This window comes from Amblyomma mixtum, chromosome 3 (assembly GCF_055824585.1).
Source record: "Amblyomma mixtum isolate Tamu chromosome 3, ASM5582458v1, whole genome shotgun sequence".
Classification (NCBI taxonomy): Eukaryota; Metazoa; Arthropoda; class Arachnida; order Ixodida; family Ixodidae; genus Amblyomma; species Amblyomma mixtum.
The window spans coordinates 401,752,317-401,768,726 of NC_143014.1; the positions used below are offsets into that span (position 1 = coordinate 401,752,317).

General features: G+C 43.9%; 1 protein-coding gene across 17 annotated transcripts in view; it reads right to left on the reverse strand.

Moving 5' to 3' along the window:
• Window positions 1-16,410, reverse strand: part of LOC149357380 (uncharacterized) — a 116,396-nt gene that overhangs the window by 36,571 nt on the left and 63,415 nt on the right. For 8 of the 17 annotated variants that reach the window (XM_089584561.1, XM_089584559.1, XM_089584555.1 and 5 more), the window contains 3 exons: window positions 5,381-5,439; window positions 4,106-4,164; window positions 700-3,889 (listed from right to left, as the gene is read on the reverse strand). In XM_089584561.1, the coding sequence (XP_089440687.1) occupies window positions 2,402-3,607 (1,206 nt within the window). In that variant the 5' untranslated portion in view covers window positions 3,608-3,889; window positions 4,106-4,164; window positions 5,381-5,439 and the 3' untranslated portion in view covers window positions 700-2,401. Of the gene's footprint in view, window positions 1-611; window positions 671-698; window positions 3,890-4,105; window positions 4,165-4,240; window positions 5,440-8,582; window positions 8,707-10,679; window positions 10,831-16,410 lie in introns of those variants that run through there. The other 9 variants (XM_089584571.1, XM_089584572.1, XM_089584574.1 and 6 more) reach the window with 7 other exon arrangements.

Consider the following 16,410-nt stretch of genomic DNA (forward strand, 5'->3'; position numbering starts at 1 on the left):
GAGGTGTGAATAATGCCCTCTTCAGGTCTATTGCTTTCGAACAGTGATTTATTTTTCAGGGTAAAAATACTTTTCTTCACGTAATCCTCTTAACTGATTGTCTCCATTTCAAACGATCCGGAAATTTGTAATAATCACTCATTATGGTTCGGCGTGCTTGTGATTTCTAACCACAACACTAAATATGACACAAAAAAAAGGTCAATTTAGCAGTTAACGGAAACACGCATGGCCAATCACTCTTACAGTACCATGGTTCAAAATAAGGAAAACCTTGCCGACAGAAGTCTGATTTCAACATGTTCTCCATAAAGAGGTTCCTTCTTTCAAAGATTAGTTAAATAAGTTGAGGTGCCTCCCTGGAGCCAAAGCGTTGTAATCAAATCATATCATTCCTGCATTGACACAAGTTTTCTATCATTCCGACTGATTACACCATTGTTCAATCCTGTTTTGGATGCTGCTGCAATTATGCATGCATACGTTATGTGCCAACGCATGCTTTCACTATTGACCTAACAGTTGTTTGGTGGTGTTTTATGTGCAGTTTCATGATGAAATAAATTGAAAAAGCATTTCTAGTGCTTCTACAAATGAACTTGTGACCTCACCAGCAACTCTTCCAGTGTCGTCGGCCGGAACACCACTTTACACCCACGTGACGAAAGCGCTATAGATAGAAATATGGAGATGGAAATATCAATATGGAATATGGAAAGATGTAAGTTCTCAAATATAAATTCATTCAAATGATTTCCAACCATGCAACACACATATTTTATATGCACTTGAAATTCCAAATATTAGTTCACCCCACACCAAAGTTCTATCATTAAAAAATGTAGTGAAAATGGAGGGCCACATCCAGCTGCAATTCATTACGATACCAATCAAAAGATTATCGTATTATGCACAAAAGTGGTGCTCACCTTGAACATTCATTAAAGTAAGCTGTATGAGGGCATTTATGCAGCCAACAAAAGACTTTTACTCATATATTTTGAGCTCCGAACACACCTCCCCAAAATTAAGTACACCATTAAATGTTTTTGCGTTACACTAGACAGAAATTTTCACTCCGAATCACACGCTGATAACTTAAGCCCTAAGCTGGCACTAGCAGGCTATGGTCTCAAAGCTGAAGGCGTTTTCATCTTCCTGTATTAAAAACGATTTGCTTCTCTCTCTTTCATTCCCATACCGCATACCATTGCAAACCATGGCTTTGCACATCTAAAACCAATTAGGACCCAACTGCTCGACTGGAAAAATTAGAGGTGTGAATAATGCCCTCATCAGGTCTATTGCTTTCGAACAGTGATTTATTTTTCAGGGTAAAAATACTTTTCTTCACGTAATCCTCTTAACTGATTGTCTCCATTTCAAACGATCCGGAAATTTGTAATAATCATTCATTATGGTTCGGCGTGCTTGTGATTTCTAACCACAACACTAAATATGACACAAAAAAAAAGGTCAATTTAGCAGTTAACGGAAACACGCATGGCCAATCACTCTTACAGTACCATGGTTCAAAATAAGGAAAACCTTGCCGACAGAAGTCTGATTTCAACATGTTATCCATAAAGAGGTTCCATCTTTCAAAGATTAGTTAAATAAGTTGAGGTGCCTCCCTGGAGCCAACGCGTTGTAATCAAATTATAGGCTGCAGGAGCTGATGCATGGGTAGTGTCCAATGGGGCAACTTGGCAGGAGCCAATAGGTGAGAACGTTGCCACGCATATGCCAGGTGGAAGGACTTGCGCTGAATAGCTGAAATTGATTAACGGAAGTGACACACTGTTTCCCCTGATTGTAGCGACAGTATGGGGCAGTGCAACGTTGCGGTGCAGCAAGACATCTGAAATAGGGGCGACTAAGTAGTCACCATCGGCGACTGATGAGGTAGGACGTAGGGTAACGAATAAGGCGGCTAGGGAGGGCAGAGAAACTTGGTCGGGCGAATACAGTCTGGGAGAAGGCAAGGGTTCAGGATCGATGGCTGGGAGATCGAGGTGGAGGATGCCGTGCGAGCAGTCTATCAGGGCGGAGTGTTCTGATAGGAAATCGAGGCCGAGGATGAGGTCATGAGAACAAGGGGTCAAAACATTGAACTGCACCGGAAGGTCATGGCCAGCAACACTAACGCGTGCAGTGCAGAGTCCGTCAACACTAACTGTTCCGCCGTCCGCGACACGCACTCGAGACCGAGCTGGCGTGAGAACTTTACGTAAACGACGACGAAGTTGTGCACTCATGACAGAGATATGCGCTCCAGTGTCGACAAGCGCACGCACGGGAACACCATCAACACAAACGTCTAGTTGGTTCAAGTGGGAGGTCTGTAGAGGATTTGTGGGCCTGGTCGTGGATGCAGCGTCACCTCCGGGAGCTGCATCAGCTAGTTTTCCAAGTCAGAGCGGTCGTATGAGGCTGCAGCCGATGATCGAAGGGACTGCGGGGATCGGAAGCGACGGCCTCGTGGAGATGGAGAGCGGGAAGAACGACGGGGTCGGGAGCTGTTGAGATCGTTGGCCGAATCTGATTGGTCATGAGGTGGTCGGGGCGGAAAACGGCGGGGAATATCTGAACGGTTGTCGTAGGAGAGCTCGGTGCGAGGAGTCGGAAACCATCTATTGCGGCAGTGCCGGGAAATGTGACCGACACAGGAACAGTTGAAACATATGGGGCGATCATCAGGCGTGCGCCACTCTGCTGGATTTCGGTAGCGACGAAAGTTCGGAGCCCTGGGACGGTAAGCATTCCTGGTTGGTGGCCGGACGCTAGAGTTCCCGATGGAACAGATGGCAGGTGAGAGATTCAAATTTGCGAGTTCCTCTCGTACGACGGCTTGAATAAGGGACACATCGGGCAAGGGGTGACTGGGGATGGTAGGTTGGAGGGCCGCAGGTGCACAGGCCTCCATTTCGCGGCGAACGATCCGGGTGACTGTGTCGTTGATGTTGAGAGGCGAAGTGGGAGGTGGGCTAGTTGGCGGCTGCTGCAAAACACACGAAGATGTGGCGGCCGTATGGGGAAGTCTTTGAAATTGTGGAAAAATGCGCCGGCTCTTTACTTGCTCGAAGAGACGGCACTCCTTAATAAGGGCATCCACGGTATCACTGCCTTTGCAGAGAAGTAAATGAAAAGCGTCGTCCGCGATCCCTTTTAGGATGTGGCCCACCTTTTTCGATTCCGACATGGAGTTGTCAACCTGGTGACATAAGGCAAGGACGTCTTGAATATACGTGATGTAACTTTCAGAGGTGGACTGAGCACGCGAGTCGAGATGTTTTTGGGCTGCGAGCTTCGAAGCATCCGGAGGTCCGAAGAGAGCGCGAAGCTTTTCTTTAAAGGTGTCCCAACTCGTTAATTCGTCTTCATGGGTTTCGTACCATTGCCTCGCTGTGCCAGACAAATAGAAAATGACGTTGGCCAGCATGACGGTGGGGTCCCACCTGTTATGGGCGCTGACGCGTTCATACATCAAGATCCATCTGTCGACGTTTTCAGTTGAGGCACCGGAGAAGATGTCGGGGTCACGGGGATGAGCCATGACCATGAATGTAGTGGCAGTGGGACTTGGCGAGTCACCGGGCTGCGTCATTGTAGCGGTCCCGGTGTAGCGACCGCTGCGAAGCTCCGTGATGGAATAGGCCAGAACGAGAGGAAGGGGAAAGTCCTCACCTCCACCAAGATGTTACGTGGCAGGAGACGTTCACACCCCGCAGAACACTGGTGCAGTCACACTGAACACAACACAAGCACAGGGCGCACCGGACGCCAAGACACAAGCCACCGCGCAGGATTCAGAGCCCGAGCACGCGCCAAGCGCCCTCTCACTTCGTCTGCCTCATCGTCTCTGCGTCGACCCGTAGCAATATCATTCCTGCATTGACACAAGTTTTCTATCATTCCGACTGATTACACCATTGTTCAATCCTGTTTTGGATGCTGCTGCAATTATGCATGCATACGTTATGTGCCAACGCATGCTTTCACTATAGACCTAACAGTTGTTTGGTGGTGTTTTATGTGCAGTTTCATGATGAAATAAATTGAAAAAGCATTTCTAGTGCTTCTACAAATGAACTTGTGACCTCACCAGCAACTCTTCCAGTGTCGTCGGCCGGAACACCACTTTACACCCACGTGACGAAAGCGCTATAGATAGAAATATGGAGATGGAAATATCAATATGGAATATGGAAAGATGTAAGTTCTCAAATATAAATTCATTCAAATGATTTCCAACCATGCAACACACATATTTTATATGCACTTGAAATTCCAAATATTAGTTCACCCCACACCAAAGTTCTATCATTAAAAAATGTAGTGAAAATGGAGGGCCACATCCAGCTGCAATTCATTACGATACCAATCAAAAGATTATCGTATTATGCACAAAAGTGGTGCTCACCTTGAACATTCATTAAAGTAAGCTGTATGAGGGCATTTATGCAGCCAACAAAAGACTTTTACTCATATATTTTGAGCTCCGAACACACCTCCCCAAAATTAAGTACACCATTAAATGTTTTTGCGTTACACTAGACAGAAATTTTCACTCCGAATCACACGCTGATAACTTAAGCCCTAAGCTGGCACTAGCAGGCTATGGTCTCAAAGCTGAAGGCGTTTTCATCTTCCTGTATTAAAAACGATTTGCTTCTCTCTCTTTCATTCCCATACCGCATACCATTGCAAACCATGGCTTTGCACATCTAAAACCAATTAGGACCCAACTGCTCGACTGGAAAAATTAGAGGTGTGAATAATGCCCTCATCAGGTCTATTGCTTTCGAACAGTGATTTATTTTTCAGGGTAAAAATACTTTTCTTCACGTAATCCTCTTAACTGATTGTCTCCATTTCAAACGATCCGGAAATTTGTAATAATCATTCATTATGGTTCGGCGTGCTTGTGATTTCTAACCACAACACTAAATATGACACAAAAAAAAAGGTCAATTTAGCAGTTAACGGAAACACGCATGGCCAATCACTCTTACAGTACCATGGTTCAAAATAAGGAAAACCTTGCCGACAGAAGTCTGATTTCAACATGTTATCCATAAAGAGGTTCCATCTTTCAAAGATTAGTTAAATAAGTTGAGGTGCCTCCCTGGAGCCAACGCGTTGTAATCAAATTATATCATTCCTGCATTGACACAAGTTTTCTATCATTCCGACTGATTACACCATTGTTCAATCCTGTTTTGGATGCTGCTGCAATTATGCATGCATACGTTATGTGCCAACGCATGCTTTCACTATAGACCTAACAGTTGTTTGGTGGTGTTTTATGTGCAGTTTCATGATGAAATAAATTGAAAAAGCATTTCTAGTGCTTCTACAAATGAACTTGTGACCTCACCAGCAACTCTTCCAGTGTCGTCGGCCGGAACACCACTTTACACCCACGTGACGAAAGCGCTATAGATAGAAATATGGAGATGGAAATATCAATATGGAATATGGAAAGATGTAGGTTCTCAAATATAAATTCATTCAAATGAGTTTCAACCATGCAACACACATATTTTATATGCACTTGAAATTCCAAATATTAGTTCACCCCACACCAAAGTTCTATCATTAAAAAATGTAGTGAAAATGGAGGGCCACATCCAGCTGCAATTCATTACGATACCAATCAAAAGATTATCGTATTATGCACAAAAGTGGTGCTCACCTTGAACATTCATTAAAGTTAGCTGTATGAGGGCATATATGCAGCCAACAAAAGACTTTTACTCATATATTTTGAGCTCCGAACACACCTCCCCAAAATTAAGTACACTATTAAATGTTTTCGCGTTACACACGACAGAAATTTCGACTCCAAGCCACACGCTGATAACTTAAAGCACGAGTAAGGTGTCCACTGTCCCGGGAGTCCAGTTATGTGCCTCTCCCAAAAATGAGGGTCATTTTCTATATCTATCTGTGTTGCGGCGCTATACAATTTTAGAGTCTGAGAAATGGGCAAAATGCGGCCCCCACCGCTAGGCAGCATCGTACAGTATTCAAACGCACTGGGAACCTCGTGTATTAACAGCACAGAACAGCACTTTGACACATTCCGCATCTAATTGTATACTACACAAATCCCTGGGTCATTTCTTGTAGGTGCTTTTTTTCAAGTTTTACGATTTTTTTGTACCCCTTCCCATTCAGTTATGCGCCGTGTCGCCACCACTGCCGACAGATGGCGCAAGTAGTACATGTCCAGGAAAGCTGGGCATGGGAGGGCTAAAACCTTCCCCGATTCCAGAACAGTGTTTCAATCTTACCATAGAAAGCATGCGTAGTGCTTGCAATACCTCCAGGAGTCCAGGAATGCGAAACATTTTCATAGCGACTCTACCGCAAATTGCCGCAAATGCACCCCACTTCTAATGCATAACACAGCTTTGGCCACCATCAGAGTGGTGCCTAAACGGAGAATTTGTACCGAAAAAGTTTTCACGAAATTATAGCAAAGCATAGGCACTGGGCATTCTACACGCAAAGTATCAAATCGCTGTCTTCGCTGTGCTCAGGCCTTTCACTAGACAGAATTTATGTTAATTTTCATGAGGGTAGATTATTTTGTTTAAATTGAGCGTTGCGGCGGACAACAAGGAAACGGACGCGGCCCCTCATCTCATAGGTAGTAGAAACATGATGCTAAACTTAAAACAGAAGCTGCGCTCGGCTGGAGCGATTATTGGCGGAGAGCATTTGCAGCGAAACCGCAGTCGCCACGCTGCAAGCGAAGCGTGTCGCCCGTCCCAGCCGCATCGCTAGTGTGCCGCCTGGAGAGACCTCACAACCGTGCATATTGCGGCCTGTTGCCGAAGTGGACAGACAGAACCACAGAAACAGATTCCTGGCGGTGCTACGCTGCATCTTCGCACGCACTCCCCTGGTGTCTTTTATACGGTGTGATGTCTGACATTTAACAAAGAACTGAGGCGGTAAAAACAGGCCGGCAAAAACTTCCTTACGATCAAGTAAAACCTGGCGAGGTTTAGATGCTTAAACAACACGAAACAATCATCAACAGTACCAAGCCGAGGATGAGAAACGCAGAACGATACGCGTGGAGCTGCGCAGTCCTTTCGTTTTGCGCTGCCATTTTGTCATTCTGCATTCCTTGTTGTCCTCGCGTTTTTCGCATCTCTTGAAATTCCCAAAAGAACTCCTCCACTGCTTGCTATAACCAGAAAAGCGCCAGTAATCAAGACTACTCAATCCTGTGCAAGCGCACTTTGTTACATTCAGCAATGCCTGCGATACCAGAGAATCACAAAGCACCGCATCAACACCATATCGTCCCCAGCGCTTAAAGGAGCTCTGAAATGGCGCCCTAATAAAGCGGCGGTATGCATGGCATGCCAAAGCACGCCGCGTTAGGAATATTGTCCAGTAAGATTTTTTTTTAATGCACTTTGTGGAAGCTCAGTTATCTGTCGTCAGAATTTGAATTTCAGCGTGTTCGCGCCTTTACCTCTCATTTTCTCACTTTTTTGCACGCCGCCTAGCGGTGCGGAGCTTCCCGAGCCGCCGGAGCTATGCGGCTTATTGGCCGCGGCCATGGTAGCTGCCTAAGGTCTGAAAGAATGTAACCAATAGCCACCTATCAACTTGTATACGCAGGTGTGGGTGACGGAGTAGGATGCAAGCATGAAAGATTCGCCGAGAAGGGCTCGCCAAATTAAGAGGGAAGGTGTTTCAGAGTCTTTCAACTCCCCCTCCCCCACTGCCGCTGCATATGATCGGCGGGTCTAAGTGTCAGTTGCATATGTCACTTACTCATCACGTGGCCGGCTGGCCTATTTTCACTGTTCTCTCATTGTTTTACGTCATCTGTGTTCAAATTTTGGCGCCATTAGGCGATGAGAGATCAGCTATGAAAATTAAGACACGTGCGCAGAATAGATGCCACAAGTATTTCGCTCAATGATGCGGGAAGATCCGCATCCGGGAGATGGCTCTAATAGCTGTTCGTTATATCTAACCTACGCTCCGTACGTAGACGCCGTCCACAGACCCTCTGAATTTTAAATGGGAGCAGTGGGGAAGAAAGAAGGTTTTCCAACACCTCCTACATAAGAAACAAACGGAGTAAGACCACGAAACTAGGAAAATAAGTTATGACACAAATTTAGAGCAAATAATGCGTCGGTAAACTTGATCCGGCTTTCACTGAGAAATGAGTGACTTTCCTCCACTTTTCCTCTCGACATGAAAGCTTCATTTCATTTTTCCAAAGAATAATTCCGACGTACTCTAGATTTGCCCTGCATGGAGATATTATATCTATAAGTATCGTGTGCTGAGGTTGTCGACGCGACTTCGCACCTACTGCTAACCACAAAAGGCCATCATGCAAATTTAGCGTGTCCAGTTATAGCCTTTATTCGTAGAGTGTCGGTCTGTGAGTGGGAGCTCAATACTCCACTTTAGCAGCGGTCAAGGAGCACTGAATTCGTCCTCCCTTACCCTTGAGACAGGCGGATTCAGTACATGCCGATGCGATGTGTCATCCCTTGACATGCACAAAAAAACTAGTTATTTTATACTTTACTTACTGCTTTTCAGCCTTTCCCGCTCAAGGAGCTGGCTGTAATAGCGCTGTCTTTCTTGTTGTCCCGATGGGACTTTGAAAATACGGCATCACAGAAGGGACATAACCAGGGCAGCCAGGGGTGATTTCTGCATAGAAACCACAAAAAGTGCTCTTTGCAGCGCCAAAAAGCGAAACCTTACGCACATTTAAAAGGTGCCATTCTGACTTAAGCGGCGATTTTTTTGCACCAAAAATTAAGTGCTTATGTGCAAAGTGTTGGAAATTCAAATTTTCTTTGGATTAACTTATGGAGTTCTGACGACATTCTGGCTGCCTTTTTTTTTTCGCGGCAGTGAATATTTTTGAAGTGTGCTCTATACTCTCCCAAGTCCTAATGAATTCTGGTCGAGAGGACAGGGGCATGTTGGATCAAGATTGTTGCCCAGGTCTGGGTTTTCTTGACATTCCCAAACTGTGTGAAATAGTGTGCCAGGTGCTCCACAGAAGGGGCAGAATGAATCGCATATGTCTTGATACCATTAGCTCATAAAGTAGGGATTGGACAGTTTGTAGCCACCGGATGATGTGTTCTTCAAATTCGCTACGGCTTTTGTGAGCTAGAAAATATTTCCTTGTAATAATCTTATCGTAATCTTTAGTTTCAGCGTAGCTTAGTAAGGGTGAGGCATCGTTAATGGTGTCAGAGAGAGGCTGCGTGCCAGATGCTTGGAGGAGGGCAGCTCGAGCAGCTGTGTTGGCCACCCCATTGGCCGTCATTGAGAGGTGCCCTAGTGTCCAGACCATCTGGACATTCTGGGGATTGGACGTTTCGAAAATGTTCCAACATGGAACGCCCACGCGGCCCCTAATATAACTACGTACCGCTACGTATGAGTCGGACATAATCGTTTCCTTGCTATTCTTGGATATTGTTAGTGCGATAGCTGCTTCTTCAGCCGATGTGGTATCCTATACAAACTATTTCTCACCGGAACAAGCTGCCAATTGGAGCTGTGAGTGCTCATCGTGATGTATTTTTATGGCTAATCAATGATTGGTGATTTAACTGTTCTTTCAAATATTAGTTGAACAAATGCACTGCTGCTTCTTCGGTTGTATATTATTTGTTTAATTTATCTGTATACATTGCTTCTTTGTCAACCCTCACTCCCCCTTTGCTCTTTCTCTCATGTGATTTTATTCAACTGCTCATCACTTTAACGTTGTACCCACTCCCCTGCTATAAAGCTTCGGAGCTGCAGGGTGTACTGAAAATAAATAATAAAGTAAACTGCATGCTTGCCGTGCAAAAGCTCAAAGGATAAACTTCTGAGTAAGAGACTAAAAGGTGCACGAACCCCAGCATAGCAGCACATGAAATAAATGCGCTCACTGAGTGCCCTTCCAATCGTCCGCAGAAAACATGGCAGAGATAGGCAAGTTGTCTACTAGCGCTGCTTCATGGAACCCCTGAGAGAGAGCCCATGTAGCTGTCGCTCCTTTTAAAAAGCAGAAGAGCCTTAGTCATGCCGCCAAACTTCAGTTTGGTTGCCTGATCCTCCCAGCAGTGCAGCCTGCATAGAGATCCAGCAGCCTATAAGCTAGAATTTCTAATAAGTTGCCGTAATTGTCAAGCAGTCATGTCTGAACACGTTGCTGAGTAAAGACTAAGATGAAAAAGAATGCCAATTTCATTGAAGTGGAAAGTTTCCATACATTTACTATTCACTACATAAACAAACTCTGCCTTGTAACCATACACACGAAATGTACCGGGTGTTTCAGGGGACACCTTAAAAATTAAAAAAGGCTTTTTGGAGTAAAAATATGGCATTTGAGGCACAGTATTACTAGTGTTGGCAAACCAAGAAAACTGGTCAACTGTCTTCAGTAGTAAGCTGGCTAACGCATTTTTAACTTTTTACTTGCAGAGTTAGGCACCTAGCTGCAAATAGAGATTTGTACCCGGTCGCTAGTAATAGCCATATCAGTTCTTAGCATTTCGAAAGCTACCCTTGGCGCTCTGGCTTGACAAAGTTTGGCTTTTTTCACTAGCCACATGGACTGGAGGGGTTACTTGACATGCACAAAAAAACTAGTTATTTTATACTTTACTTACTGCTTTTTCAGCCTTTCGCGCTCGAGCTGCAGTCTGTAATAACGCTGCCTTTCTTGTGGTCCCGACGAGACTGAAAATACGGCATCACAGAAGGGACATAATCAGGGCAGCCAGGGGTAATTTCTGCATAGAAACCACTAAAAGTGCTTATTGCAGCGCCAAAAAGCGAAACCATAAGCACATTTCAAAGGTGTCATTCTGACTTTAAGCGGCAATTTTTTGCACCCCAAATGAAGTGCTTATCTGCAAAGTGTTGGAACTTCAAAATTTATTTGGATTAACTTATGGAGTTCCGACGTCATTTTGGCTGCCTTTTTTTTTTGTGGCAGTGAATATTTCTGATGTGTGCTCTAAACTCTCCCAAGTCCACTCTCTCCGAGTTTCCTAACTTTTGTCTTCTTAAAATTTAGCGAGGGGCTAGATTCTTCTCCCCCAAGTAGTGAAGCTACAACAAGGTTTAGACACCTGAAATGAATTGTACCTCACTGTTGTCCCCACTCTGGCTCAGATGCTTTCCACACCAAGTGATCCTAGTCACTTTGCATGCTTCTGAAAATCCACCCCCTCCCCCCGCATTCTTATCCAACCCTTATTCCTTTCCCTACTCGTACTGCAACTGGTGCCTGGAGCAACCTTGCACTTCCCTCTGCTAAATAACAAGCACAGGATGTCTGCCGGATCTTAGCTACTAACATCTGCCAACGACGTGCCCAGAACCACTGCATGTTTTAAGAATGCTCGAATCAATTACCGTGTATTGTATCCGGGAGCACCCTTTCATTCATGAGAGGGCATTTCTCATAATATTTTCATTAATTTTTCTGGCCGGCGTCACAGTCAGTTACCCCACGATTTGTACGTATGCTTAGATACTTGTATATCTCACGTCTAAATACCTTCCAATCCCGATGTATAATCATTGGGGCCACCACTAAAAACTGTATGAAATGATGTCTGCAAGAATGGTTAGAGTCCTAAAACCTCCGCCTTCATTGAACGCATCTTCGCCAATGTCACCTCTTTTCACCCTTATGCTTCCTCCCACCATTAGAGAGTGCGGAGATAGCGGTCTCAGTCTCAATGGAGATGTCCTCGACTGACCGTGACAAGCACAGCCAGACTCCTTTGTTGTCCAAGCTCCCATTCCATGGGTTTCGTAGCTTAAGCCCTAAGCTGGCACTAGCAGGCTATGGCTTCAAAGCTGAAAGCATTTTCATCTTCCTGTATTAAAATCATTTGCTTCCCTCTCTTTCATTCTCATATCGCATACCATTGCAAACCATGGCCTTGCACATTTAAAACCTATTTGGACACAACTGTTTCACTCGAAAAATTAGCGGTGTGAATAATGCCCTCTTCAGGTCTATTGCATTCGAGCAGTGATTTAGTTTTCAGGATGGAAATACTTCTCTTCACAAAATCCTCTTAACTGATTGTCTCCATTTCAAACGATCAGGCAATATGTAATAATCACTCATTGTGGTTAGCCGTCGTTAATTCACCAGTTAACGAAAACACGTATGGCCAATCACTGTTTCAGTATCATGGTTCAAAATAAGGAAAACATTGCCAATAGAAGCCTGCTTTCAACGTGGTGTCCTCCATAAAGAGGTTCCATCTTTCAAAGGTCAGTTAAATAACTTGAGATGCCTACATGGAGCCAATGCTTTGTAATAAAATTATATCATTCCTGCATTGACGTGTGTTTTCTGTCATTCCAACTGATTACACTATTGTTCAATGCTGTTTTGTAAGCTGCTGCACTTATGCATGCATACTGTATGTGCCAATGCATGCTTTCGCTATTGACCCAACAGTTGTTTTCTGGTGTTTCCTGTGCAGTTTCATGATGAAATAAATTGAATGAGCATTCCTGGTGCATCTCTGGAAATGAGCTTGCGACCTCACCTGGCGTACTTCCTGTGTTGTCGACAGGAAGATGACCAACAAGACACCCACGCGACGACAGCGCTCTAGATGGAAACATGGAGAAAGAAGTATAAATATGGAATACGAAAAGATGGAAGTTCTCAAATATAAATTCATACAAATGATTTTCAACAATGCTACACACGTACTGCATATGCACTTGAAATTACGAATATTAGTTCACCCCACACCAAAGTTCTGTGATTAAAAAATGTAGTGAAAATGGAGGGCCACATCCAGCTGCAATCCATTTCGATATCTGTCAAAAGATTATGATATAATGCACGAAAGTAGTGCTTACCTTGAATATTCATTAAAGGATGCTGTAATAGGGCATTTAGGCAGCCAAAAAAAAAACTTTTACTCATGTATATTCAGCTCCGGACATACCTACCCAAAATTAAGTACACCATTAAATGTTTTCGGGTTACACTAGACAGATAATTTGACTCCAAGCCACACGGTGATGACTAAAGCCCTGAGCTGGCACTAGCAGGCTATGGTCTCAAAGCTAAAGGCATTTTTATCTTCCTGTATTAAAATCATTTGCTTCTCTCTCTTTCATTCTCATATCGCATACCATTGCAAACCATGGCTTTGCACATTTAAAACCTATTTGGACCCAACTGTTTGACTGAAAAAATTACCATGGTGAATAATGCCCTCTTCAGGTCTACTGCATTCGAGCAGTGATTTATTTTTTAGGGTGAAAATATTTCTCTTCACGTAATCCTCTTAACTGATTGTCTCCATTTCAAACGATAAGGCAATATGTAATAATCACTGATTATGGTTAGGTGTGCTTGTGATTTTAATATGACATGAAAAAAATGTTAATTTACCAGTTAACGGAAACACATGTGGCCAATCACTGTTTCAGTACCATGGTTCAAAATAAGAAAAACCTTGCCGATAGAATTCTGCTTTCAACATGGTGTTCTCCACAAAGAGGTTCCATCTTTCAAAGGTCAGTTAAATAAGTTGAGGTGCCTACATGGAGCCACTTCTGTGCATAAATAGGACCTACCATATAGACATGCACCATTCTAGTTGAGTAGCTTTGGAGCTCTCTGTAGATGAATCTGGGAAAGAATAAAAACCTGGTACCCTTTCTTTTTCTAATAATGGGTCCAATGCATCAAGAAATGAGATTTTGAAATGTTCAATGTGAAACACGACAAACCTATTTACTTCAATATTTTACCAGAAAAACAATGTCAACCTTGTTTATGCTAGCCAATTCCTCTGCTATGTCACATCTCCACTTTTTTGCTTGCCAGTTTGCTTCTGGAGCCTCTTTCATCTGCTCTGCACCTCCCTAAGTGCCTTCGGCGACTGTTTTTGTCACGCAACCATGTCATGATGTAACGCCACGGTTGTATGCCAAACGCTTTAGCAAGCTGCCGGAAATATCACAGGGCGGAAACTGGGGCCATGCTGTCATCACCGAATGCGTGAACTGCATCTAAAATGATAATTAGGAGATGTGCATTCAAAAACGTCCATTCTTTCCTGTGCACAGTCGGACTAGTTGGGTAAACCACTCAGTGGACTTTTGCCTTCGCTTCTGGGGTCTTTCGAGCACAGGGTGTGACATGCATCCTTATCGCTAGCTAACATATCGACATATGTGGCCCAATCTGCCGCATGAATCTTTTCCAAGTCTCTTCAACAAAAAAGAAAGAAACATCATTGAAATAACTACCTAGATCTCATGAAATCATGCACGTCACCTTAAGTAAAGAAAGCGCAAAGCAAAACATGGCCGCATTCAATCAAACATACAATGTACCTTATTTGCTTTGTCTGCCAGGTGTTAAAAAATCAGCAGAGGTAAACGGAATTCCCAGTTTTGCTTCGGAATCATCTTTAACCGCAGAATTGTGAGCGGGTGTGAACTCCGGAGAATTTGGGTGCCCTTCCTCGCCAGTTCAAAACCCAGGCTGTTCAGAGAGAAATTAATAGAACATTTGGAATGGGCTGCTAAAAAAGAGCGCTGGAACAGGGACAAGATAAAAGAAGACGACGGGACAGGTGCTGCCTGTCCTGTCATCTTTTCTCTTGTCCCTGTTCCTGTGCTGTTTCCCAGCAGTATGTACCAACTCGCTCAACTCGCTGTTTTACTGAAATTTGGAATGGGCCTTGGTGGCAGATGACGTTTTAGCTGCAAATTGTACGACAAATTAGCATTCTACTCAAATGTCAGTTATTCGCTCTTTAAGACTCTTTACAACTGCACAGAAATAGATGCTACAGGAAAACTCAGGATGCACTACATCACCCATACCCGCCCATGTGCAACGACATAAACATTGCATGAAGAAACAAAATGACCCCGCCCCGCGAGTGCTGCACGATGGTATTGTTCCAGGGCCTAATGCACATCTTTATTTAAAGCAGCAGGTTACCTCGCGCACTATTTATACTAACCCAAGTGTTTTCGAGCTCTCTAATTACACGAAACACTGCAGGAACCAAAAAATAAAAAAAATCTTATCTAATTTTTCAGTATGCAAAAATGGAGAGGGAAGCCAAACATAGTCTATCATGAACTTTTTCCCGTCCTCTGTGAAATAAAGTGAGACAAGCAAGCATATTGAGAACAGAATATATAAATTTTTTCCCATTCCGAAGCGACAAAAAAAAAACAGAACAAAGAAAGGCATTGAGGTAATAATATAGAAAAATTCTTATAGTAGTTAGTTTTTGTTTGCTTGGTTCTAAAATCTCTGCACAGATTTGACATACGAACTGCAAAAGAATGTTGCTTTGCATCCGAAGCTGGACTGAAACTGCACCGCGTGAACACACACCTTACACTCAGAAATGCTGGCTCGACACCCAGTGCGTCAACTCCCTTGTTTCTTTCTATGCATCCAAGACAACTTCTATCGACTCACTCTGAAAGGCCTTGTGCACCCTGGGTGAACCCACGTGCCTGACCTTCGTCTGGATGCGATGCAGGTATTCTACACGAGCTCTGCAAAAATTAGCACACACAACGAAGAATCCTCTTGAAGCAGCACATATATCTCATGGCTGGAGATCTACCCTGCAACACACACACATCGAAAGTATCTAATAATGAAGCCAAAGTAGGGTGGGAATTTAAGACTGTGAATTCCTTATGCTTGCAGACTGGGTAATTCAGTGTATGTGAGACCTATTATTCAAATGAGCTTCACGTTCTCGAATAATAGATGTAAGAATTTTATAAATATAATTACACCCTCTCATCGCCAAAACCACCATTTGACACTTTCACTACACATACATCAGGATGATGTAAGAAGCATTTCTGATCTTCGTTCTCTGACCGATGTCCGAAGTCTATGTCATCCCCGCTAGGAGCTCCCTGTGTAAGCAGCACGTCTTCCGCTCTACCACGTCCCGGCAGGTTACTCTTCCTGGTCCTGACACTGTGCTGAGTTAAAGCTCGATGAACAAAGAAACAATGAAGATAGAATACAGAGAGAAGTACGAATAGTTGACTGAAAGTAGTTTTATGCCACAGCGAGTCATAGAGAGCCCGGTACGAATTCTCTTGAAGGAGAAGAAACCTGTAAGCGAATTAGTGATGCTGCTGTGTGTGACAGTATTTTGTGCAGACTATGTACAGAGAATAAAGTGGAATGACTTTCGCCAAAATCTGGAATAGCACCTCTTTCAAGTAAAGAGCAGCCGTGCTTTCCATGCTGACAAAGACTTTGCATACGGCAACCGTGCACAGTCCAGTCTTCTACCTGTGCCCCTGTTGTTCTTAGATTTGTTCAATTTGGGCACAGGCCCAATGGACACTTTC